The 27824-nt window shown below is 33.7% G+C and overlaps 1 protein-coding gene across 7 annotated transcripts; it reads left to right on the plus strand.

The window, feature by feature from the left end:
• The first annotated feature begins 1317 nt into the window (after window positions 1-1317).
• On the plus strand, window positions 1318-27543 carry LOC126815375 (leucine-rich repeat-containing protein 71). Of its 7 annotated transcripts, none has more exons than XM_050540971.2 (20): window positions 1318-1460; window positions 2020-2169; window positions 3216-3236; window positions 8422-8534; window positions 9418-9630; window positions 12481-12606; window positions 13925-14000; window positions 15063-15137; window positions 15425-15493; window positions 17030-17189; window positions 17789-17872; window positions 18225-18314; window positions 18525-18635; window positions 19389-19467; window positions 19719-19733; window positions 20708-20740; window positions 24671-24750; window positions 25486-25594; window positions 26610-26728; window positions 27043-27543. In XM_050540971.2, exons 2-20 carry the CDS (start codon window positions 2129-2131, stop codon window positions 27151-27153), a joined length of 1725 nt encoding a protein of 574 aa, XP_050396928.1. In that variant the 5' UTR covers window positions 1318-1460; window positions 2020-2128; the 3' UTR covers window positions 27154-27543. The 7 variants fall into 7 exon arrangements, with proteins under 7 accessions (XP_050396928.1, XP_050396927.1, XP_050396932.1 ...); XM_050540970.2 differs by lacking the exon at window positions 19719-19733 and adding an exon at window positions 20038-20055; XM_050540975.2 differs by lacking the exon at window positions 20708-20740.
• Window positions 27544-27824: the final 281 nt, after the last annotated feature.

Here is a 27824-nt window from a genome sequence, read left to right on the forward strand (position 1 = left end):
TAAGTGAAATGTAATGAAATGGTGCTTAACGTCCTACTGTTCTGCTCCGAACTGGGCTAATGAAGACGGGCATACGCCATACAGTATGCTATGAGGGGAATTTTGCCCGGATAGCGGCACTACGGCCTACTCTTACATCGAATTCCAACCGTCAAGGGATCTTTTACGTGCATGCCAATGTGTACACGGGACCTCGGTTTTTCGTTCCATCTGAACGACTAGACAGCTAGGCTCTTCGCCTTGCATCACTGACAAGGGGGAACCACGCCGGAAAATCTGGATGAACTTTCTCGGCCAATGCAGGGATCGAACACCCGACCTCCAGGCTAGCGAGCCAGCGTCTTACTCACTTAGCCACCGTGACCCCCACCCACCTCGAAAATAATACGTATAATTTCATTTCATAAAGAGAGGTATAATAAATAATATATAAATTATTGCGATATTGGTTAAAATGGTGGTGGATTTAGTTACAACTTCCAAACTTACTTGGAAATCGCATATTGAGGGGCATTTAGATGACACAAAAACTTCACGATGATTGTAGGCTACATTAAAAATGACAATTTGGAATAAAGAACGGTATATTATCAAATAACGATATAAATCATTGTCTTATAAGTTGAAACAATGGTGGATTTGGGTAAATGGTGCTACCCCGTTTTAACTGACAGATTTGTTTTCAACCGGAATCTCCCTAACCGGGTTCGATCACTGCCGAGAAAGTTCATCGGGACAGTGTACCACTGAATACCCCCTAGATAAAATTGCACGTTTGGTGCACTGATATTTATTTAAAATGGGCAAACTATATATTTTTTAACAAATAAATGGGGTGGGGATGGGGCTGAATTGGGTTTATTTTAGTGTGGAGACACCTGAGCACCCCTCTCCGACTGCACCTCCACCCCAACACGTACACCGGATCCGTAAATTGTAAAAAATATTAATCATATGTCTAAAATATTTTTGTTATATTCCATTATTCCGACAAGACCCTATTGATTGGTGTCACTCGAATAACTGGAAGAGTTAGAATTAACACAACAATTATATCTAAGCATTTATGACATACTGGTGTATATTTCATACCACATAAATCTATAAATAAACTCAAATATTATCTCTGTATTATATATTGTGTGAATTGATCCGTGCAAATGTGACAGTATTGTCAATCATAATAGCGAGTGTCAAAAACTCTAAACGACCATCTGAATGCAGGAATTGAATGGACTGTGAAAAGACTCAAAGAAATGATCTGAGTAGATAATAAAGCCGTTCACATGGTATTTATTTATTGAATAGTATAAACATACAGAATTGTTACCGTCAAACTTTTGATAGATGACCTAGACGTTTTTCTCCATATTATAATATATATTTTCATAATTAATAATGGCTCCGAGGAGAATATTACTAATGATAAATCTCACCCGAACTGAAGAAATATAATACAGGTAATGTTGATGTAGATTTTTATCAAAGGCATTGACGGTTCATTAGTTTTAGAACTAAATAAAAGACACGACATTTAATATGTAATGTAATTTATTTTAACTTCATCAAAACACTACTGAAATAATCATTCCCGATTTAATAAGATTACACATAAAATGTCCCTAATTCTTTGCAGTTCAACTGCTACTCTGGCAGATGATTCAACGCGCTGCCTTTGTAACGACGTTTGCAAACATATTATTATCTATCAAATAAGTTAATCATGATACACTAAATCAGCCATGGTTTATTTTTAAATTCAAAGAATTTCGAAAAATAGAATTCTAATGCATTTTTGCCGTGTAATATATTGAATAGAAATCGGTTTTGTAAAAATTGATTTATTGACATTTTAACAATCTAATGTCAACTCTCAATTCCCCGTTGACTGTTCCTAGCAAAACAAGACACGATAATCGATATCTTAATGATCTTAAGAAATCGACAAGTCATTGCGGAAATCCGATCAGGGACTCGGGAATATTGATGAAAAGATTAACATTTCTCCTTTGGTTACAGTGTATGTGGTTCAGACATTGATAAATGTTAGCACTGGCTATGGCATATCTGTGAAAGACAGAGAGAAGGGAGGTAGATTTTTGCTTAAGTGATTATTAAAACTACCAAGATGCCCCCGATAGGCTCGCGTTCGTCATCGAGAACAGGAGGGTAAGTATTTTGTTTTATTATTTTAATTTTTCCTTACGTGTGGAATATTAATGTGTGGAAAACTATCTCTGAAATTATATAATATTCACTCTATTTTTGTAAAGCTAGAGACAAGCCACGTTTCAACTCTTATTTGTGCACCCATTTCTTATTATATTTCTTTAGGGGCATTGTTTTCAATAATAGTTTCGTTTGGGTATTATACATGTATATAGTCTCGTTGTTCGTCATTACCCCGTCCTAGAAATTAAAAAAAACAAGGAATTGGACACGATTTAACGTGGATTTAAAAGTAATCAAATAAAGAAAGTAATAAACGAACGAAGCACAGACATATAGATAATTAACTGATCAATTGTTGTAGATACAATATATACCTATATATGATCATTCAAATATAAATGCTTGATAGGTGATATAAAACTATATTATTTAGAATTAATTATAAAATGCAATATATATAAGCCTATGTGCCATTTATCTGGTTCGATAAATAAAAACGGAAATGAAATGATCGATAATAACTACTTGATATTGAAAAAAGACAGGTATATGACGTCCTATAGAAAGACTGGTTTCTATGCAGGCATTGTTTTCTTGGAGAATCAGTTTGTTGTACTTTACCTCCCGTTGAACCATAACCTATAACCAATGATATTCTTTAATATATTCAATAAAAGCAGGTCTATTTTGAATGGTCAAAATAATACATTACGATAAAATTGTTTTGCTCATCTAAGAGGTCAAAGGGTTCATATTAATATTTACAAGTCTGATTTACCCTCTGTGTCTTACATGTGAAACCTCAGTCGATTGAGAGGTTTCAAAAGTCAAAAATGGTGCCATAAAAGTGAAAAACCGGAACTCGTTTGGGTTGAAGGCCGTATTACTTACTTTCAACATGGCTTCGAAACATCGACAATGGTCAAAAGTAAGGTAGGGTGAAAAATAATTTTTTGCGAAAAGGTAATATTCTCAAATTAAGATAATTATATTCATCACAATACAAATCAAAGTAGTATAAAATACCCATGTATGACTTGCAGATCGAGATGGACTTCATTAAGGTAAGAAACATTTCACGGGCATTTTTTTTAGTCCGGAAGAAAAGCATCTAGATTTCCTTCCAGTGCTTTTATAAATGCTAATTTAATATGTTGTATGTTTGGTCAGGGCTAAGCTTAAGCTTCAGGTGCTTCAATTAATCTTTTCTACAATTTGTACTTACATTTTTGCTTTTACTTTGGTTTGGGCTAATACAAAAATGAATTATAAAATCTAGCTCAGCAGTCTTTTGATAAAGCAGAATTTTTGCAGATTTGGTTGATTGGATATTACGAAATAGAACAATTAAAATAGTAGTTATGTAAGAAGTCTCTTAAAATTATCATATATTGAAATAATTGCCTCTTGGGTCTTACAAAAATGATTTACTCCAAATATACGCCGATATCACAGTTAATGCTGGTAATATATATATATAGGGCCTAAGCAGAGCTAGGTGTATATATTGACCATGGCCTTGCCTCTAGATTGGTTTGCCGCGATCGAAACATAACGCATTATTTTATCTGCGATATCACTCTCAGTGCCGCGAACGAACGCTTTATTTTTGTGCTCTACACTTGACTTAGGCCTATGGCTTTATTATATTTTTATTTTGAATTGCTAAACTTATTCATTAAAATTTGATTTAGAAAAGCCATTCGTGCACAGAACCAATGTTGTAGCCAACCTACGTGCACGTCCAAGCATCTTTTATTATAAATATATGTTTTATTTTGCCATCTAGGTATGTTCTGCTTGCAAAATCTGGTGAGAACATAGAAATAATAAAACCGACTTTTAGTCCGGTGGCTGAAGGGGGGGGGGGGGGGGAACCACCTGAGCTGTGAATTTATGAGACCAAGTGTCGCTAGACCAGTTTTTGCGTAGATTCCGATCGGGCGTTTGAGGGGGCGTTTTCGAGATATGGGGGGTCCAATGTCTACAATTTTGGGAAAATGTGATTATGTTGACATAAATGATGTTCATGTTATGTATTGATAACATAAATTTCTACGACTGTCCATCTCTAAAGAAGTGTATATGATGCCCCTGGACAACTGTTTTGATTTGTGGGGAGGTAGGGTGAGGGTAGCAGGTGTGCGTGTATGGAAGTGTGTGTGTGTGGGGGGGGGGGGGCTAAATTGGCGGGAAATGAGTTCACGTTGATTTAATACATTAGTTAAGAGTTTAATACAGAGCTGGACGTTCTTGCTATAATAATTCAAAAATAGATGATATAATTCCATTCAAATTACTTCATTCTCAGCCAAGTTATCATTGTTTGTAGTTTTGACAAGATGTGTGCACAGTGGTAACCAGGGCACTGGTATAATCGTGACTTAGCCTCGCTTTCCCATTTTTAAATTAAATTTTTAAATGGCGAACCGTTTTAATCTAGTTAAAATCTTGAGTATCCGATGCCATCGAGAGTCGATTATGGTCTTGTTTTGTTAATAAAAAATGTCTAATAATATAGTTTATATAACATTTCAGGCCTAAAGAAAGACCTGCAATAGGCAGATTTAGCTCTTGCATAATGTATGTTTAAATGATTTTCTTAGAGCTTGGCAAAAACATTACTCTTTAATTCCGCTGCACATCTCTAAATATGTGTTTAAGATTCTCATTATATGGGGCGGCGGGCAAAATGTAATTTTGGGTCTAGAAACCACCTGGTTTAAAATAGACCTGAAAAGTGTTTTCTCATCAGGCGGTCTAGTTGATGTGAGGAATAAGCCAATGAAATGGTCTGTTACGGCGAATTCTTGGCGTGCTCTGCACGGAACTGGGTAAATCCCTAGAAACGTCATCACTGATTGATTAATCAATGTATGACGACATTGGGTCAAAAGCTGCTCGTATGACCACTGACGCGACCTCCCAGTACAACTGGTCAGATCTTCATGTAGTGTAGGCTATCGAAAGTATAAAAAAATGAAACGAAATATAGATCTGTATTTTAATCAGATTGCTTTTTCGTTCAGTACTAATTTCGTCATTCCAAAAATTAAATTATAATGGTACTTTTCAAGAGATCTGGAAATGTACATAAAAAACCCACAGTAAATCAGAGACATGTTTAGATATTAGTTTATTCTAGTCTTCATCAAAAGATTCAAAATCAAAGTTCATAATATGAGCGGGATAAATATCTTCTTGGTTGCTAATCAACAGCTCGCATACATGTATATCCTTTGGATATGCTTCAGATACCCATTCACATTGTAAATCTTTATTCCAGCCTTGTATCGTAGGGTCATCTTGTTCGATCATTGGTTTTGCAGTCTGTCTCCATATTGTTGCAACATATTTTTTTGCGTTTAATGTGCAGCAAAAGATTACTCAGATAAAGAAAGAAGGGTTTGTTATTTTGAATCACAATTAAAATTCCCCCAGAAAATCTTTCTTCTAATGCCATCTGCAGTGGCGGATTAAGCTCCACCAAGGCCTGAGGCGGCAGATGCTGGAGGGCCTATTTAGTTTTTAAAGTTAGAGCCAAGGTAGTTGCTAACATTAAAAACGGGATTCGTTACTGAGGTTATAATATTATTAAAATATTAGTTATAACTATTGAAATTTGTCGTACAAAATGCTTTGGCAGCAGAAACGTCACCGGAAACCAACTGTACATACACCTATTTTCAAGGATAATATTTCCTCATGATGGGGTGTTTACATCGAAACTAGCGCAAGATCTTTTGCTAGATATTTTTTCTTAAGCCAAAGTCGTTTGATATTGGTAATGTAACATTATATGCCCATAAATGACGTCACGTGGATACAATATATTAAGCAAGACATAACCGAAAACTTACAAGGATTTAACGTACATTATAGGCCTACGTTTAAAAAATAAGATCAGATCTCCAAACAATAGGGCCTATTTAAAATGGCCTGGGCCTAATTAATTTCGGGTGAGGGTTGATTCCCGTTGGGCCTAAACCCCACCCCCTAACATTCATTGTCTATGCGTTTTTAATCGTATCAAACAAGTCTAAAAAATTTTTTTTTACAAAATCTTTGGGCCTGAGGCTGCAGCCTCATCAGCCTCACTGATAATCCGCTACTGGCCATCTGCTGATGTAAGTTGCCTTTCGCCGTACATGGTACAAACAATTTTTTCTAAACGAGCAATTACGTCATCAGAAACATCATTTCTCTGTCCCAGGTCTTTAAAAATTGTTAGAAAGTTGGAAAAAGAAAGACAGATAGTCATTACCACTGAAAGCATGTAGGCCAAGATATTCTCGACACTTTCAATACTAATCTTGATTGGATCAAAAGATATATCAAGATTAGTATTGAAAGTGTCGGGAATATCCTAGACATAACAAACCACGAGGACACCCATCTAACACAATGGGAATCTTTATAAACATATTTAGAGATGTTTCATCAAACTCTAAGAAAATCATCATTTAAATCTACGTGAACTCATTTCCCGCCAATCACCCCCACCCCCACCACCAACACACACATGCATACCAGCAACCACCCACCCCACCTCGCCACAAATTAAAACAGTTGTCCAGGGGCATCATAAACACTTATTTAGAGATGGGCAGTCCTAGAAATTTATGTTTTATTAATATACAATTTCCCCCCAATGTAGACATTGGACCCCCATATCTCGAAAACGTCTGATCACCACCCAGATTCGGAATCTACGCAAAAAACTGGTGTAGAAAAACTTGGTCTCATAAATTCACAGCTCGGGTGGCGATCCCCCCCCCCCCCCTTCAGCCACAGGACTATTTATTATCTAATATTTAGCAATATAGGTCCAACATGTCCAATTTAACAGTGTAAGGGAGACAACTCCTTTTTTGTTTCAATTTTTGAGGGTTGTCAAGAATTTTTTTACTTTGGCGTATTAATTTATGTACAAATTAAAATTTATATTATTTACAGGTTTCGTAATACATGGCGTGTAACTTTGATATCACTAATTCGAATTTTGTAAAGACAAAGTTTTTAAAGCCAAGATAAAAGAGAAATATGTTAATTTACTAGGACTCTTTTGTCTTTTTTCTTGGGTTTTGTTTTCCGGCTGTGACGTTGTGCGGCCAGTTTGTTTACATATGGCGGTCGCCGAAAATTTGTCAAAATTTTAACGGTTTGTTTGTGGAATGCTTTGCGTTTTGTTATTCTCTCCTGCTTATTGTTCTATTTTTATCAGTTGCATTATTTGTGGAATTTGATGATATATTATTATGATTTTATTTGTCGACGAAGCTTGATTTTAGATTATTTTTATTATTAACTTATTCAGAAATTTGTACTTAATAATTAATTTATTAAAGCCCAAAGGAGCTAAATTGCTAATATTCTGGACCTAGAAATTGACATAAATGGGTCGCAACGCATATAATAATGTAATTTGAGTGTATATAAAATGATTTACATTCAATCGTTTCGGTGTTTACTGTAATTTCTAAGCAGTTATGTTCGGCAAAATACGCCAAAAGTCTCAATCGAATGGCAATCTCTAGCGCCTGTTTACACCGATAGTATTTATATGGCGTCACCGTTTGACATGACTTGTGGAAAATGTCTAGCCTTGTTCTTCGAGTCCCTTGTTACAAATGGCGCTGAAACACATTAAATGGCACACGATTCGTGTACCAATGGTAAAAATATGCTTATTTTGTCGTTAATATTGGATATCAGACGCCCATATTTTCCCGGTAAGATCAGGACATCAACATTGATTTAAATTCACAAATAAGTTGTGTTTTCAATGTCAAAGACTTTGGATGATATTCAGTTAAAGACTTAGCTACTTTAATTTTACCTCAAAAATTAGATCTAGGCCTAGCCAGTTTTGCAAATGGTAGATGAAATGGAAATTTTTAATAGATAGACCTAGGCTACATATTGACTGATTTGCAGAGTAAGAGTGAAATTTAAGCCATGGAGTGGAGACAGTACTTAGATCTAATTCACATTTTCATTAAATGTTACTATTTATTAATTTATTTATATTTTTAGACTGTAGCACGTCGAAAAATTCCATTTTTATCTTTCTAGCTTATAATAAGAAATAAATGTAAGATACATAACATTGCTAATTGATCAAGTTTTTGAAATTAATCTGGACAGTTTAATTTTTAAAACTTTACTAAAGCTTTAGAGCAGACTATAAATTTTTTAAAGAAAGAGGGACAGTACATTGTATTAATTTTAAATGCATTTTATTTATAGTCTTGCATCGCGACTGAGGATGGGAAAGAAGTCTGATAAAGCCATGGTTAAAGACAAAAATCAGTCATCTGTCAGTCAGGAACAACAAGATGAAAATTCTTCAAAAACCCCAGGTACAGTATTCAGTAGTGTAGCCTATCTAATAGAAAATCCATAAGATAAAGATGCAGAATTATTTGTGTAAATCTGTTTCATGTTGACTAGCACTAGCATACTCCTCACTATTTGGTTAGAACTACTCCCACTCAAACACTCCTGTTCCAAATTATGACTATGACTGGTTAACAACTAATCCATTACAGCGTAACATATCAATCAGGATTAACCAGAGCTCTAAATGTGCTGACGTAAAAGTGTATATATGATGACAATAGCTACTACATTATATCACAACACACAAAATTCATTATGAGCGATTAACCAGATAATAGTGGAATATTGCAGAAAAATTAATTGTTTAAAGTAGCTGGAAACATAAACATGGGTAATTGACACACATAGATCCTTTTATCATCTGTTGGAGCATGCAAGAGACAAACAATATTTTCATCGTGTTTTAATACTGTCTGAAGTTTTAGGGAAGACTCCTAGATATAAATGACGGACTGTCATGTAACAACAACATATTTTGTTTCAACAAACTGAATAGAACTGCGACTTTCCACCATTATACTCAGGAGAGATTTCCTTAGACGATGAAAATAGCCCCGCAGCCAAAAACCCAACTATTTGCTACAAGTGCAGCAACAGGAATATGTTTGACAAGTGGCTGAGTTAAGACAGCCTGTGTCATGTACCAGTACTGTAGTTCACCTTTATCATTCAATCAGATGCCAATTGATGGTTCAATGCACACTGTGCATCCAGAACGAGTTTGATGGTGATCTCAAAAGTATAAACTAAAATCCATTGTAAATTTCCTTTTACAGATTAAGGTTAGTTTTTGGGTTCTCATCAAAACACAATAACAATAACAATTTTTGTACAATTTTTCAGAGCCTCACATGTGCAGTGGTCATTTTCAAGCTGATTTTATAGAGCTGTGTCGCAGAAATAATGTAACTTTTGTTACACCCATTGTACTAAGAGGTAAACCCCAACCACTACCCAGTCAGGTACCTGAAGGTAAACCAGAAAAAGGTAAAGACAAAGGTAAAGCCCCACCACAACCTGAGCCTGAACCAGAACCTGAATTAACAGAAGATGGAGGTAAATACTCAAATAAAAATTTTTCTTGATAGACTTAAATTGTTTCCATTCCGGTACCATAGTTAATCTTCCTCTAGTTATTTTAATAACCTAAATAACCAAATTTTACGTTCTGCAAATTGTTATTGTTATCACCAATAGAAAAAGTTATTAAATCTTGAAATTATATTTCACTGATTAACTTAATCATTATTTATATAATTTTTAATACTAAATCATTATTTATATAATTTTAAATACCTATTGATTTAGTACTGTTTTCTTCATAATTTTTGCTGTTCTTAACTCTGTTAAAGTCTCTGATCAACATTTGAAGGATTTTAAATCTATTGCTAATTGCAATTTGAATCTCCAAATGGATATCAGTCTAAAAATAGTCTGTGGTGTGCAAGCCAGCACTGTCATCACTAAAATCATTTGTCTTTTTTTAATTTTATTCAATCAAAGCTGGGAGGTTATCTTCTTCTGATATTGATTTCTTAATTAAATGGTAAAATAATCAATTTGACCAATTTTAGTGTGGATCATTGTCTGAAAAATGCAAATATCGACCTGTGATTTAAACTTAACCGTTTATATACTCTTTAAAAAAGTAGGGGATATTGAAATGCAAATACCTATGCAGGTTGTGATATGATAAATAGCCATGGGCACTTGACATGCTTTGAGCGTATGTTCACAGATGAAGAACTTATCGTCCCAACAATACCACTGAGCTGCACATGCGACACGCAATAGCGCCATACATGTGGGAGGGGTTCATTATCAAATTTGACACTTCAAGGAAGGGTTGATGAAAACTGCCGCGTGCTGGTTTATCCTATCCATGTTTGCTTTCCTATCGGTTCTTGCACAAGATTTACTGTTTAGCGTATCTTTGCTTTAGTCAATTTAGTGTGTTACGTTTAATTTGCAATGAGACGTATTCAACGTGATGAACATCTACGTGCTATTGGCATGCTTCAAATGGGTTCTACACAGCGAGCAGTAGCCAACATGCTTTTATGTGTCACAGTCTGTGATCAGCAGACTGTGGAACCGGTACCAACAAACACACAATGCTGATGATAGACCTCGTTCAGGTTGTCCTAGAGCCACTACACAAGCCCAGGATAAATACTTTCGTACACAGGTCCTGCGGAATCGACAAACGGCCAATCAGCTTTCTGTAAACTTGTACCAAATTACAGGAATTCAAGTTAAACCCCAAACGATTAGAAATCGGCTACATGTGGCCCATTTGCATGCGCGACGACCATGTGTTGTGCCTCCATTAACTTGCCAGCACATGGCAAACACGCCTCAATGGTGTAAGTAGCGATGAAATTGGGGTAATCGTCGATTGGCGCGTGTAATGTTCTCAGATGAGTCCAGATTTACTCTGGATTTCACCGCTAGGCATGCTCGCGTTTGGAGGCTTGTAAATGAGGTTCATGCTAAAGTTAACGTCAGACAGCATGACAGATTGGGCGCAAGTCTGTTATGATGTGGGGAGGAATCACCATGACTGGCATAACGGACTTGCATATTGTTCAAGGAAGGGTCACTGGTGTGTACTACGGTGACCACATCCTGGCACCGATAGTTCTGCCCTTTGCTCAACGTGCAGGTCAACGTTTCATCTTTCAAGATGATTATGCCCGTCAGACATTCAAAAATGTTGTGTTTTTGCTCTCTACATCTGCGTGATGTAGAGCCCCTCAAAATAATCAATAGAACTTAGAAGCAAGTAATATCGTTACGTGAACAACCCTATTTTAAGCGTCCTTATTTCATTGATACTGTATTTAGTTTTAGTCTAATGACATTGACGACTGGAGGTTGACGGCATGTCTATAGTTGACGGCACAGTCATTTCAATCTTTCACTTCGACAGAAAGTAAAGAGCTAACTATCGCCATGAAAGCCAATATTTGGTTGGCTGAATGTAACATACACAGGTTACCTCTAATAAAAACAGCAGTGCATTTCCGCAGTTTTGTATTGTTTCTGAAAATCCCCTACTTTTTTGGAAGAGTATATATACCTCTCTCTTCCTTTACTTGTCTTACCGCTATATTTAATACAAACCTAGGGTCTGATAGATGTGTTAGCAGGTATTCTAAGGGTGAGTGACAGTATTTATGTATGTCATCAGCGTTGCATCATCTGTCATCAGCATGTTCATCTGTCAGTTTACATTTGCACTGGCCATTTATTTACATAGAAATCCTGTTCACTTGATAACAATTTAGTGTTTTTGCCCAAATTATCTTATTTTTTTTATTGAGAAAGCATGTCAGATTTAGCTCAGTGGTGTAAAACGTTCTTGTTTTATTTGTAAATATAGTATATTGAAATTTAATTGTTGAAATATCTGAATACCAGCAAATCAAATTAATTGGTAAATATCTGATCAGGGTAGTAAAGCTTCCATTATAATATCCTTATGTACAGAATATACTGGTACATGTATGTCAAAAATCTTTTTTGCTGTGTTATTGTCAATCTCATATCCATTGGTTTAACATACTCAACCTCTTGCATCATAGCTGAACAGAACAGTTTAGGTAGCAATACCTACAACTGTATGAATTTCCAGTCTTTCAGATTACAGTGTGATTGTGTATACTAGTTACTGGATGTTCGAGACAAATTTGAAGCTTTACTAACGCAAGTACTAACTTCCTCTTTGCTGAATCCCTCAACAAAGTGGAAGGGAACATTGGTAATGAATTTGCAAGCAGATACTGAAAATCCAATGGTTGGGAATTTAATTCGATACCAATGGGTATTATTGTGTAATTTGATGTGAGAAGTGGACCATTTGTACATAGCATAGATGTTGATGTATGAAATTAACTATTTCAGAACCTATAGAAACACCACCTAAGACGTACGTTACAAAGGAGAAATTTGACTATTTTAAACCAACTATTGATGTGGAGATGGATAATCCTGATAAAACTGATACTGTTTGTGAAGTTTATATAAGAGGTATGTTCAGTTTTTGAGATATTTATTTCTAACTTGATGTGATTTGTGCAAGTTGTAATACTAACAAGATGACTATAGTCATCACCACCCCGCACCCTTGGACTTCTTTGAATATCCTAGTCAGAAGAATCATACTCTGATCATAGTAACTTGGCAAGGCACGGTCGGTACTCCCTGTAAGGTTTGCCTACCTCAATCAGCTGCTGTATGTTAAATATTAAGCTTATACATCAGAAAATTAAATACCGGTACTATAATAATAGTTGGATGTTTGTACAAATTTTCAAAAAGATTTCTTGAACGGATAATGAAATATCTTCCGGAGTTGAAATCGGAAGACAGTCATCAGAAAATAAAATAATAGGTTGATGAATTTAAAAGTGTTATAAAGGTATCTTGAACAGTTTCTGAGATATGCTCTTGAATAACAATTATGTACCAAAAACTAATTCAAATGTGTAATAAAAAATAAAAAATCATTCAACAGAGAATTTTGTTTCCGTGGAAACAAAAATTTTTTTTTAAATCCGACGAAATTTCTAATTAGCAAAAGGCACAACTACTGAAATAGGATAATGTGTGTGCAAAGTTTCAATAAGAAATTTTGAACGGTTTATGAGAAATACTCCGGAAACAAAATTGTAGCAAAAGGCAGAACTACTTTAATAGGTTGATGTTTTTACAAAGTTTCATGAAAGTATCTTGAATGGTTTATGAGATATGCGCCGGAAACAAAACTGAACACCAAAAACTAAGTTAAATTTGTTTTTAAACACAAAAGTTATAAGATCCCAGAAATTCTAAATAAGCAAAAGGCACAACTACTATAATTGATTAATGTTTGTACAAAGTTTCAAGAAGATATCCTGAATGGTTTATGAGATATGCTCCGGAAACAATTGTACCCCAAAAAACTAAGTCAAATTTGTTTCCATGGAAACACAAAAATGATTAAATCCAAGAAATTCCTAAATAGCAAAAGGCACAACTACTGTAATAGGTTGATTTGTGTACAAAGTTTCAGAAAGATATCTTAAATGGTTTATGAGATATGCTCCGAAAACGAAATTGGGACGGAAGGACGCACAGATAGACGGACCCCATTTTAACATCCCTTCCTAACTTCGTTCGGTGCGGGATAATAATGATGAACAATTACAAAATCCTGAGTCCCATACTTGTAAACTTTTTTTTAGCAAAGTTACTTCCCCAAAATTTAGATTCTTTTAAAACATCTGTTTAGTAACGATCTTTATAAACAACTTGGACTCACCTGCTTATGTCTTGTTGCCTGGCAACTTGCCTTATATTTTTTAAGGATGGAAGATTGATGATACAATGATGCATATATTCAGACAGTGCTGGCCATCCATGGATAAATTACATACTATCAAGTAAGTTGTTTGAATGTTTTCGATTAAAACTATTTCAGATACTACTTTAAGAATACGTTCCCTGGATGCGATTAGGTTATTATTCAAGTACATCCTGAAAGCTGTGTCTGTGGGTCTGTCCATTTTGTCTTGTGAAAGCTTTACACACTACAGTTAAGCTAGCCGGATTGTTTTCAAACTTTATAAAGCTTGTGAACACAATACAGGACAAAGTTCCTAATGGAATGTTTTAAGACTTGGCAACCTTGTTCTTTAAGAACCCTTTTTTCAGATTGTAAATTTTGACATTAAAAAGAAATAGAAAGACCAGAACGTATCTTGGTTTCTGACATGAGAAATCATAGGACGATGGCTAGAAATCTAAGAGCATCATAGACGAAAAACATTATGTGGTCAGTCCCTGTTATTGCGGAAAACAAATATTGAAACAGAATTTGTCAGCAGTTTTCATTGAGATAATCATTAAATTTGCCTGAACTACTTTAATGAGTGGATTGAAGATTGCCGAATGATAACTTATGATACAGGTTGTTTTTAGCACTGGTCTGGATGGTTGTTCAATTCAGTTGGGTGAAGGTTAAAGTAAAATATATTTTTATTTTAAAGTCTATGCAACCCAGAATATTTAATCACACTAATTCTTGAATATAATAATTTTGGAATTCTAACAATAGTTTAAGCTGCTGTGCTTGCAATATTCTTGAATACTGTCCATTGTTTATTTCTCTATAACATTGGGGGTTGGATGGCCGAATGGTTAGCACGTCAATGAGTCAATGGGCATGGTTTTGATGCCCCAGTTGTACGCAACAAGGAGTAGGGTCGTCTGTCCAGCCTCATGGGTTTTCTCCGGGTCCTCCGGTTTCCTCCCACTGCTAAAGACCCCTAAGCGCAAGCAAATTATTGAAATAAAATTAAACTGTATGTTAGTCCCGAAATGACCTGGTTTGTGTCGAGTGGACATTTTAAAAACCCCATTTCTCTCTGCCTCTCTCTACAAAATACATACAGTCACACGATAAGACAATGTTTTAATAACATTTTTTTGGGTTTTTTTTTTAGTTTGTGGCATGCTGGATTAACTGGATCAACTGTTAGTATCCTAGCTTCCTTTTTACCTGTATGTGCTACACTAAAGTAAGTCAAAACATTTTTTTTAAGTGTTGACAAAGGATTATGTTTTACATTGCATTGCATCTAAAAAAAAAAATAGCTTCCAGAAAAAAATCATAGTGAAAATTAATGAAAATATTAAATATCATATATTATTATAACATCATTATGTTTTTTTTAAATTTTGTTAAATACACTTCCTTGGTTTTCAGAAATCTAATATTATTAACTTCTATTCAAATATTAAATAATAACTATTAGATAGTTATGGAATTATTTTTTTTTTTGAAAAATATTTCCTTGGATTTCAGGAATCTGATATTAGATGGTAATACAGTTAAAGAAGAGAATTTCGGGGAATTAATTGGAGAAGAATGTTTGTAAGTTGTTATTAATTTCAAAGAATTCTAAAGCAGTTGATGACTCAAAATTTTTAGCCAAGTTATAGTTTTGGTGTAAAAGCTTATTATATGAAATCTTATACCCATACGGGTCGGGTAGTAATCCTTTGAGCGTTTTATTCTGTTTAACATGTAACAGTTGAGGATTGTCTTCGTATTAAGAAGTAGCTCATGAAACAGTATGGCAAATCATTTTTATAAGCCCACATGTCGCCCCCGTGTAACATGTAACAGTTGAGGATTGTCTTCGAATTGAGAAGTAGTTCATGAAACAGTATGGCAAATCATTTTTATAAGCCCACATGGAAATGTGGATGTACCTTGCCGATGCCCCCGTCTGTCGTCCACAATTTCTTGTGAATGCTCTAGCGCCAAAAGTTAGCATAAAATTGATACATGTTGAAGAAGCCTATTTGATTTCAATAATTTCCGTTTATTACTTCTAGAGTTATCGCCCTTGTTTCACTTTGTTGCACCTTGTGAACACTCTAACATCAAAAGTTATCTGCTGATCTGTATGAAATTTAAATTAGTAAAAAGAAGAATCCTATTGAATTTCAGCAATTTTTGTTTATTATGTCTTGAGTTATGGCCCTTGTTTCACTTTGTTGGAGTTATCATCTGATCTGTATGAAATTTATATGCATCATTTAGATTAGTGGCACCACAAAGCCTATTGAATTTCAGCAATTTACAATAATTACTTTTAGAGTTATGGCCCTTGTTTCACTGTTCAGCCGTGTTAATGCTCGATATATGAAATTTATCATCCGATATGTATGAAATTTATATGCATCAATTAAATTTGTGAAACGAAGGTCTATTGAATTTTAGCAATTTCAGTCAATTATTTCTAGAGTTAGGCCCTTGTTTTACTTTGTGAACCTTGTGAACGTTCGAATGACAAAAGTTATCATTCGATCTGTATGAAATTTATAGGCATTTTTTAAATTAGTAAAACAAAAAAGCCTGTCAAATTTCAAAATTTTCTGTAAATTACTTCCAGAGTTAAGGCCCTTGTTTCAGTTTGTAGAACCTTGTGAACCCTCAAACGACAAAAATTATAATCTGTTCTCTCTAAAATTAAATATATGTCAACCCATGTCGACCGCTCGGACGATTTAGCTGCTGAGGGCAGATATTTCGTTGCCTGGCAACCAATCTTTTTGCTCCATGTAAAAAGAAAAGTTTGGAGTAAAATCTTTCTGGTAAATTGCAGAATTATATAACTCTAATTTGCCACTATGTGATGATATGAAATTCTGTTATAGCAAGAGCTTTGTTGAAATGGTAAAGAGAATTCATGCGAACGTTAACTGCCACAAATGATGAACAGCAGATGAGCGATTCTAAGATTTATTGCACCTTGACAGTGCAGTTAAAAATGTTCTGGTAAATGTAAGTGAAGGCAACTGTTCCGTGTCTTTTTTTGCAGGTGAGATGGAATATCGTTATGAACTGTCTATTTATATTCCATCAGTTTGATATAATATCAATATGTTTGATATTTTTCAGAGTACAGAATGTATCATTGAGATATTGTAGCATTACTGATAAAGGAGCTGATAGTATAGGAACGGCTTTAGGTTCGGCTAAAAAATCAAACACAAAATTATTATCGTTAAATTTAAATGGTAACCAGATTACAGATGTCGGAGCTGGTCATATCTCTAGGGTAGGATTCAAATTCAGTTTTTATAGCACATGGGTGCAGTTTTTCAGACCCTGTATGTACCCTAGTTTTATTGAATGAGATGGCCTCAGAATTGTTTTTATTTTGAGCTGGTTATTTGTTTTTGGATATTGAAGGAATAAGATATATGTTTTTAAAACTACATGTATGTTGATTCAAGTACAGGGATATATCATTACAGCATTATTAGTTCCACTTTGAATAATAATAATAATAATAACGAAATTTATTTTGCACAATTCATCCCACTTGAGGATGCTCTAGGCTCATGAAAGTGTTTGCATGGGTTAATTATAGTGATTAAACCACCAGGTTTTCACACTTGATTTGAAGATAGATAATGTTTCACATTTTTGAATGGAAGGTGGTAGCGAATTCCATAGAATTGATACATTATATTGAAAATTCCTTGAACCAAATTTCTTCATCTTATAAACCGGTACATCTAAAAATAATTTACTCTCGGATCTCAGAGACCTTTTTGATTGGTAGTGCGTCAAGAGATTCTGAAGATATCTTGGTGCTGTTTTATTTAATGTTTTGTATGTCAGAGTTAAAATTTCAATGTTAATTTATTTCAGGGTTTGAGAATGAACAGGAATCTGTTATGTCTGTCTATGTCAAGTAATAAAATAGGAGATAAAGGAGTTGTTAAACTAGCAGAGGTACGGATATAAATAATAAGGAACTGACTTTTCCCTTATCTTTATTCAAAAATTGTATTTTAAAAAAAAGTGACATTTGGAGAAAATATTATATCTTTTAACTATTAATGATTATTACTGACAGCTTAATTTCTACTAGATGCTTAAAAAGCAAAATCCAAAATGGTTATATTAATGTATTGCAACCTCCTATAATTCGTAATATGATTTACTGGACCAATAAATTTTATAGCTTGTTATTAAGGCACCAGGCACATTTCAAATTTTTACGATACAGCAAAAACTTTGTTTATGTACCTGAATATGTGTTTTCTGAAAAGCATTATTGGTCATCCATTTCCTTTATTTGTAGGCATTATCTAGGTTTTCATTAAAACATGAAGAAGTTGTAGAAAGACGTCGTCAAATATCAGAGAAAGGTTCTCCTGATAGAAATAAATCGGTAAGTTCATCATATTTTCAAATATTTAAAAGTTAAATATTAGCTTGTGAACAATCTTTAATCTAGATAAATCTTTACATTTTTCCACAAGTGGATCTTTTGTTGCCTGGGAAGACAAATTCATCTTGGGACTGATCAAGTTTTTGTTAGGTGTGTGCCCACCACGTAGTTTAAAAAGAATTTGGTTTGGTATATATTTCTTTATTCTAGCCCCCACTTAGCAGAAGAGCTCATTCTAATGATAGACCTGGTAGCGTACGATCAAACACTCAAACAGAAAAGGATAAATCAAAAAGAGACAAGCCATCTGCTAAAAAAAAGGTAAGCTTATTCATTACATTTTCACTTAGAGGAAGTTATGGAAAATTCCATGATTTGCTAACAAAATATTAAATTTTTTTATTGGATTCTCTGTAGGTCAAACTGAATAAACGTACCAAATTTTTATACGCCCACATTTTCATGTGGATGTATATTGTTGTCTCCCCTGTCCGCCCGGACATTCCTCTAGAGGTCACAATTATTATACGATTTAAAGAAAACGTTCGAATATATCACTATTACACTGTAATGACACTTGACTTCGAACTTCATGAAAACTGGACCAAAACTGCTAGACAAAATGGCCACCGCTCGTACACAAATAGTGTAAATATATAGTATATCAAGGTTGTGGACCCTCTAGAAGGCACAATTTTAATCCGATTGTGATGAAACTTGAAATATATCTTTATAACCCAAAGATCTTGGTTCCTGTCGATATTCGCGCATATCGGATCATAACTATCGAATTATGACCCTTGATTGTACGAAAAATCTCATTTTGTTTAGCTTCTTCTCTATCCATCTATTGCAAAATGTGGGTGTATATTGTCTGGCAGCCTCTGGTTAAAATTCTATTAAAAACAGTTTTAAATCTTTAACAGTTAGTAGAATGTGAACAGAAAAAAACACTGCAAAAAACATTCAAAATTTATGATCCAAAAATTGTGGACAGATGATTGACGGAAGTGATGGCAATAGTCAATATGTAAGCCTACAAAAATAGATATAAATATATTCCATTTTATACAGGATGCCAAAGGAAAAGATGCAAAAGAAGATGATAAAAAAGGAACAAAGGGAAAAGATGATAAAGCAGGAACAAAAAAAGGTAATAATTTAAAATAAGATACCAAATTATTCTCTAATTACTAATTTACATGAATGGATTGATTTTATATATATAATATTTACAAGATTTACTAATTTTAATGAAAATAAAAGAAAAACAACCCAAATTTATACAATTCTGAAAGATTAATCTTATGTGAAAAGACTATTTTTTTCAATGAGTATTACATTCCATTATCACACATAATTTTTACTATGTTAATCAAATAGTGTTTGATTTTTAAAAATTAGGACTTCAATCCACAGGTAAAACAAATTAGGAGAATTAAACAATTTTAGTAACCTTGCAATGTTCTGAATTCGTTATCGCACATTTAGGAAAGGTAGTTTTAAGAAAAGACGAACCCAGACTTTATTAATTTCATCCACCATTTGAAAATGTGCACAGTGGCTTCGCTTGAAGTAACTTAATGCAGCATGCTTTATATTTATTCAAATGTTTGATATATGTATACACCACCATGTAACAATGTTAATTAAACAACATATTTAATTAATTACAATAATAGCTTTTATAATTATAATCAATGCACAATTTGTTTTTTGTCAGAACCACGGGGCACAAGAGGTTAATATTTAAGTTCACTATTTTCACAGCTTTATAGTGATAAAATACCATAGATCTTCCATATATATATATATTTTTTAATATTTGTTAAATAGGCTGGCATCTGATTTATTTGCTTGATCTCTTTTTTATTTTAATGTATTCTTATAATTTTTTAGATCTGTAGACTTGTTTATTTTTTTGTGGGTGATTTGGTTTGGCATCTATTTTTTCACGAATGGTTATTGTAGTGCATTAGAAGCTTTTTTTAAAAAGAAAAATTCAATGCAATGTTTTTCACTCTGTTTACAAAATATTTTGTTCAGGTCACCTCCATATAGACTTTCAAGAGTGAAGTTTTGTGTTTAAGATTAATGAAACTTAGTAAAAATATTTGTGAACACTCTAAATTCTAAAGTGAAATCTCTAAATTCTAAAGTGAAATCTCTAAATTCTAAAGTGAAATAAATGGATATCAAATTTAAGAAAAAAAAAAATGAAAGGAAATTGAAATATTTTAAGTTACATGTATTTTGGTAGGTCATTCGACAGCAATCAACAATTAATCCTTTGATAATGGTTTATCAAATTTTGTGACAGAGTTGGATATTTACTTCTTTTTTTTTCAATTTTTATTTTTATGTGCTTTATCTGTTGTCCATCTGTTTATTAGGAACTGCTACTGTAAGCGGGAAAAGTTCTGGTGGTGAGTACTAGGGCTTCTAGGTCTATAAAAGATGGCATCAAAGACATTGGTTCTCTTATGTGTGCCTTACAAATTTCAATGATTTTATAGTTATGATTTATTATTATTAGTTAAAGTCAGTTCTGCATGACTTTTTGTTTAAAGTTGAGCTTTTATAGTATTTATTTCAATTCTTCAACGTTTTCTTTTCTTTATAGTTTTCTTAATGTACTATTTTTGACCGCATAGATACACATCCTCTAAATAAGTGCATACCTACAAACAAATTAAACTTCGGGTATTCCAGACAAATCTACAAATATAATCTTTCAGTTCATGTGCAATAAAAGACAATCAATCCTAATGACATTGTTTTTCCATCCATAAACACCGAAGTCAAGATGGCATACCAACAACAGTTTTTGATTAAATCATTGGGATGACTATCTAAAAACACCTTTCCGCTCTTATTTGTGATAAATTTACATAAGCAAAATGCTGATGCATTGAGGCTTTAATATTACTCTTCTTACCCATACTATTCAGAATAACACCTCCTTTGATATAGTGTAAGTAGAAATAACCTATATACTATATATGCACTTATTTGACTGAGGATTTATTTAACGACAGTATCCCATTCGGTCCAATATAGTAGAATATACTAAGTAGCAAAAGAAACGTCAGGATGGTATGTTACTCTGAATAGACGCATTGCATAAAATTTACCAAATGTTTTTATTGTATATTTGTGACCACATCTCCAACTTTACCTGAGCAATAAGGCTCCTTCCCAAACACCGAACTGAACCCAGGAATTGTTCTCAAAAACGCAACCTGACTTCTGAGATGGTAATATGTTCTCCATGATTTTCATGTAACTCATGCTGCATGTGCTGTTCACCGGGACCAGCCCTATAAAATGCACCCCCATACCTGGTTGAATCATTCACACTGCAACGTCAGCAGCATGCCACTACTCATGACAGCTCAGAGGAACCAGGCGCTTAGAAGACTCGACGCTGGCCACACTGCCCAAGCCGTTGTCAATCACTTCCAGGTCAATGTTCGGACCATCTACAGGCTTCAGCAACGCTTTTGGGCCACCAACACCACGGATGATCGCCCCGAACTGGTAGACCAAGTGTTACCACAAGGTGACAAGACCACCATGTTGTGCGACACGTCATACCACATTTCGCACGTCATCGAAACGTTTTTCAGCATGACAACGCCCGTGCCCACACCACCATAGTTACTCAGGACTTTCTACAGCAGAACGGTGTCAACATTATGCACTGGCCTGCCCTTAGTCCAGACTTAAACCCGATTGAACATCTTTGGGATGAAATTCAGAGGAGACTTAATAACGTCGCCAGGCTTTTCTGAGAGTGTGGTTCCAGGTGCCAATGGGGTTCATCAATTGTTTGGTCCACTCCATGTACAGATGCTGCACTGCTGTTATTGACACTCGCGGTGGACACACCATATACTAATGTATAGACTCTAAATCTTCTCGTTATGTCTTTGAATTGTGATGAATTAATCAATGTGTCAACATACTGTTCACAAAAAATTACTTTGATCCATTTAGTAAATCGTTTTCTAGAATTATTTGATTCAAGTGCCTCTCTGATTTTGAAATCGTACTGACGTTTTTTTTGCTGTTTAGTATATAATAATAATTATAATAAAGTTATACCTAAGTAGTTTTGAATTTGTATTGAAAAGTTATAAAAATGTGAATATAACACAATTTCAATGCCTAGATTTTATATAAATAGGTAAAGATAGGAAAATTAGATTAGGATTAGAAACATTTGAATATAGAGTTTTTCTTCTTGCAAGTTGAAGTATTTTACTGAATTATAAATTTAACCAGTTTCTTTTTAAAGAAAATTTCTTTCTTTTTATTTCCAGCAATGCACTCACTATAAGCCTATTCTAATCTAATAATTTTCACACTTTCTTCTTCAGCTGTTCGACTCATGTCTCTAGTGTCTGGTATGGCATGTTTAGCCACCGTATTGTTTTGTCATGTCTTGTCATCTTTATCTATTTCCCAACTATGGTCTCTTTTTATTAAACTGGCATTATGTAAGAGCGAAATCTGCCATTATATAAATTATTAATTAGACGTTTATTAACACAAAACCATAATCCACTCTTGATGCCATCGGATGGCCTCGATTTTAAGTAGATTGCAACGGTTTGCCCATTTAATGATTTAATTTAAAAATGGAAAAGCAAGACTAAGACTTGAATGTCAAGTATGGTTGTTAAGATCAATGCACACATCTTGTCAAAACTAAAACCATTGATAATTTTAGTGAAATTTTAAATATATTAATTTTGCATTATCTATTTTAGAAATATTATAGCAAGAAGGGCCAGCTCTGTATCTAAATCTTACATAATGCCCCTTTAAATATTGTCTTGTCAGTCTCCAAATGTCCTAAATAAAGTGTTAAAAAGGCTTGATTGTATACTACTGTTAGTTTGGTCATATTTCCTAGTTTATATTTATTGGCTGTCAAATTACGGGCTGGAGAATTAACCTAGAAGTACATTTACAGGCCATAAAATTATATATTAAAATACTATAAATAATGCAAGAGAATTTATATAATAACAAAAAAATGTATTTGATATGAGTCAAAATGGCAATCTAAGCAAATTCAAATCCCCCCCCCCCCCCACAAACATTGCATATGACCATATATATGTGATCATAATAGAAATGAAAATAATCAATAAGACTGGAATATTATGTTCAGGAAATGTTAAACATGTCCATTTGCATTTCACTTAGACTATTTGTTGTGGTTTGTCTGTTCTGTCTATGTATAATATAAAAGATATACATGTCCTTATATAAAATATTAAAACAAATACATGTCCTTGTTCCAATTTCACGGTTTAGCTGCAGATTGATGGTATGTGTTAAAGATATATCAACACAGAAGGCTTGGCTATAATGAACTTGACAAAATGTCAAGATTGTACTTAGCTACCTATTACTTTTAACTTTGTGTCAGACAAGTATTAAAAATATGCAAGAACATACAAAAAAGAAAAGAAAAATCGTGACCCAAAAAAAGGAACATGACTTTGTGCTTGATATTGTCAGTGACATGTTCATGTTGCTTATTTCCATGCTTGATCAATCAACTGTTGCTTTAGTAAAATGTATAATTAAAATTAACACAAAGTGGCATCTTAGTTTTCGATTGGCAATACAGGATTAACCAGCTCTATTGCACACAGCTCCATTTTGCAACAGCCTTGGGTTTACGAATAGCATAACTTTCCATAGTTAATGGGAATGTCATTATATTTTATCTTTTGTGTTCTTATGATGGACCCTCTGTATAGACTAGACAGTAAGAATATACAAACCTTTTGAACTATGTTGACTTTGATATTCATTCCTGTTTTTCCCTTATCTCAACTTGAAAGAAAAAGGAGAATGAGGGTTATAAACCTAGGAGTTTTTAAGTGTGAAATAGGTATACAATGTCAGCTTTAGATAATGGCTCCACAATCTAATAAGAGTAAAACAAACACTGTATATCATACTACTAACACTAAGTGTTTTGTTGTCAACAGGTGTTGTATAATAAATGTCTGTGTACTTTTATTACAGGTGTTGTAAAACAAATATCTTATGTGTTATGTTATTTATACAATGAATTTATTAGGAAAACATGTATTAGCTATGAAACATATGATATAAATAGTTCTAAATAATTCCAGTTGAGTTCCAATTTATTAGGATATTTATTTTTTTACCTACAACAAGAAATTCTACCTCTTCTTACTATGCTTTTTGTTTAAAAAAAAAACTAAAATAGAAATTCAAATAACGGAAGTTATATAATTTTTAATGAAATGGTTTATTTGTTAAATGCAACAAATGAGTGTTACAGTTGTTCATTTATTGTATTTTAGCATCCATGGCTGCTGATGCTGGTAAAAATGCTGGAAAAACTAAAGACAGAAAGAAAAAGATGACACCCCAGGAACAAGAGGTAAATACATTAAATGGAATAAGGGCCTTAAATCAATTCCAATCTGATTAAAATATCCTATTTCATTTCGTTTTTTATAGTTCAAAATTTTGTTTTACTTGTCTTTACTACTCTAGGATCTGGAAGAGTTGTTAACATTGATGTGTTCTGGGTGGTGTTAGGGATTAGCCAATGAAACGTTCTGTTACGGCGAGCTTTAGGCGTGTTTTGCATGGAACTGTGGGTAATCCATTAGAAACATCAATGCTGATTGGTTAATCAAATGTCTGATGTCATAGGGTCAAAAGCCGCTCGTATGACCCCTGACGCGACCTATCGCTACAACTTGTCAGATCTTGTTGTAGCTTTTGTTATACTTCGAAAGTATAAAAAAAACGAAACAAAATATAGATCTGTATTTTAATCAGATTGAATCAGTTGTGCCATTTAAAGTTAACATCAGTTTCTGTTGATTTAACACCACCATCTTTAATAGAATAACAACAGAAATATTTTTTTGTTGGTCTAACGGTTATTTGAATCATCATTTTTTTCATTTTAAAAGTTAAATTTATATCAAAAGGGTACACAATTATGACATTTGAGATTTGTGTGAATGATTTGTGTTATCATGTAAAACACTGGCTTGTTCATGAATGCATCTAGCAAACTTGTCATATAGGTGGAAAAATATTACATTTTATGTTGCTTAATGTTTTCCATTTCTAGCCTATTTTTTGTGTATTTCAATTGTAGCCAACAGAAGCATCTGAGGTGATTAATCCATTATTAGAAGTAGCAGATTATATGGATGGTGAATTATGGGTTGCTGGCAATCGTGTTTTAATCAATCTCAATTTATCTAGTAAGTTAAAGTTTATTGTATTTTTAGCAAGCAATGTTACTCTCTTTTATCTAGTATTACTTGTAACTTAATTTTACCATAACTGTATTTAAAACAAGCATTGTTAACCTATATTCCCGTGTGAGAACCAACTTTAAGATCTCCCCATTGTGTAGGAATGATGTCTGAGAAATCAAAGCCGACACTATTCTTTTAAAGATGCCTCATAACATGATTGCGTGGGAGACTGACGGCAGAGAATAACAAAGTACTATTCACTTGATTGGTCAGGGGGGGTTGGATGGCTGAATGGTTAGCGTGCGCGCGCTGTATCATAAAGTCTGTCATTGAGTCGACTGGCGTGGTTGCGAATCCCCGGTTGTACTTTGCAAGGAGTAGGGTCGCCTGTCCAACCTCGTGGGTTTTCTCCGGGTCCTCCGGTTTCCTCCTACTGCTAAAGACCCCTATGCGCAAGCGAATTATGTAAATAAAATTAAACCATATGTTAGTCCCGAAATGACCTAGTTTGTGTTGAGTGGACGTTAAACCCCATTTCTCCATTATTCAAGGAATTAGCTAAAGAGGGAGAAACTCTCTTGTGACTCATGATTGGTACAAAAACTATGTCCAGATTTGTAGAACCAGATGATTGATGTCACTGAGCCAGTTGATTTCTAGAACACCTGATTAACTCAGCATATCGCAATTTCAAGACCAATACACCAGGGCTTGTATCTTTCAGAATACACTGTGTGGTCATAATAAGATTATCATTATATCAATATTAACTTGCTGGCACACTCCAACAGTGTTCCATTCCTCCCATTAACATGATATAAAATTATTGGTGCCATTATTAATGATGAGAGCTCTTGATAATTTTATAGAATTATAACAGTTCACATCAGTGACTAACTATAGATTAAAATTAAAAATCCAAGTATCCCATTGTGACAACAAAATAACTGCTAGATTGCAAATACCCTTTACTACAGTTATCAGAAATTTGTCAAATATTTGATATTTATATTATCAGGAAATCAAGTAGATGAAGAGGGTGTACGGGCTTTATTAAAAGCTGTACAATATCAAACAACATTAACACAATTAGAAAGTAAACACAGTGGTACAGGTTTAATGAGGATTAACCTCCAGGTAATATATTCTCTCTTCATCTTTAGGGATATTATCTCAGTTCTCCTTACTTTATATTTTGGTCTTAGTTGTAGATGGCATCTAACCTAAGTTTTCTGATTTGAAGGTGCAGATTCATCATTTTTCCCTAACCCACTCAATAATATTAATTATAACCAAAATTGTTAAATATGTTGCCTGAGTGATTTAATCAATGAAATGTACCATTTTATCTCTACTACCAGTATTAAGCTAAAAATAAAATTGAACTATAGAAAAATAAATTCAATTATAAAGTCTTTGTATTTTGATACATTTCATAATTAATGTTTTAGAGAAATCCAATATCATCAGATAGTGAAGCATTAAAGAAACTACATGATTTAATGTTGACTAAAGATCCATTCTACAAACCTTCACCAACACCAGATGCTGAAGCTGCCTAAAATACAACAATTAAGGATATCAAAATAAAATAAAATATACTTAACAAGAATACCAGCAAATATTCATCAGCTGCCTAAATTACATTTTATTCTTTTTGTGCAGTATTATAAATACAACCTGGATGTTATAAATGGGTTGATCACAATATCAAAATAAGGACAATGAACTTGTTTTATTTTATGACTAATCAGGGACCAATAATACATGCAGCCATGTATTGTTTGTTTTTCGAGTCATTTGTATAATATATAAATCTGTGATATAAAAAAATGTAATATATGATATATAATTTAGGGATATTTTAAAACTGTTAATTATTCTCAATAGTGTGTATAAAGTAATTGTTGAATAATAATAATACTGAGTGAAATAATAAATCTAAAGATATATTTTTTTAAGTATTCATGTAATATATGTAACATACAATGATGCTATCTCTCCCCCCCCCCTTCTAACAAAGTCAAGAGTTTCCCCTGAAAGTCTCTGATGCTTGTCTGGTAGATCAGATGCGAAAACAAGTATCTCACTGCCAGTTTCCTTATTTCCCTTTAAAATAAACAAGTTACGGGGATTTTGTTTGGCTGAATATTCATTAGTAACTATATGTAACTGACGCAGATGGCGGCAATGGAGCCTTGCTTAGTCTATTTTTATCTCTAATTATCTCATT

The sequence above is a fragment of the Patella vulgata genome, chromosome 3 (assembly GCF_932274485.2).
Source record: "Patella vulgata chromosome 3, xgPatVulg1.2, whole genome shotgun sequence".
In the NCBI taxonomy this organism is placed as follows: Eukaryota; Metazoa; Mollusca; class Gastropoda; family Patellidae; genus Patella; species Patella vulgata.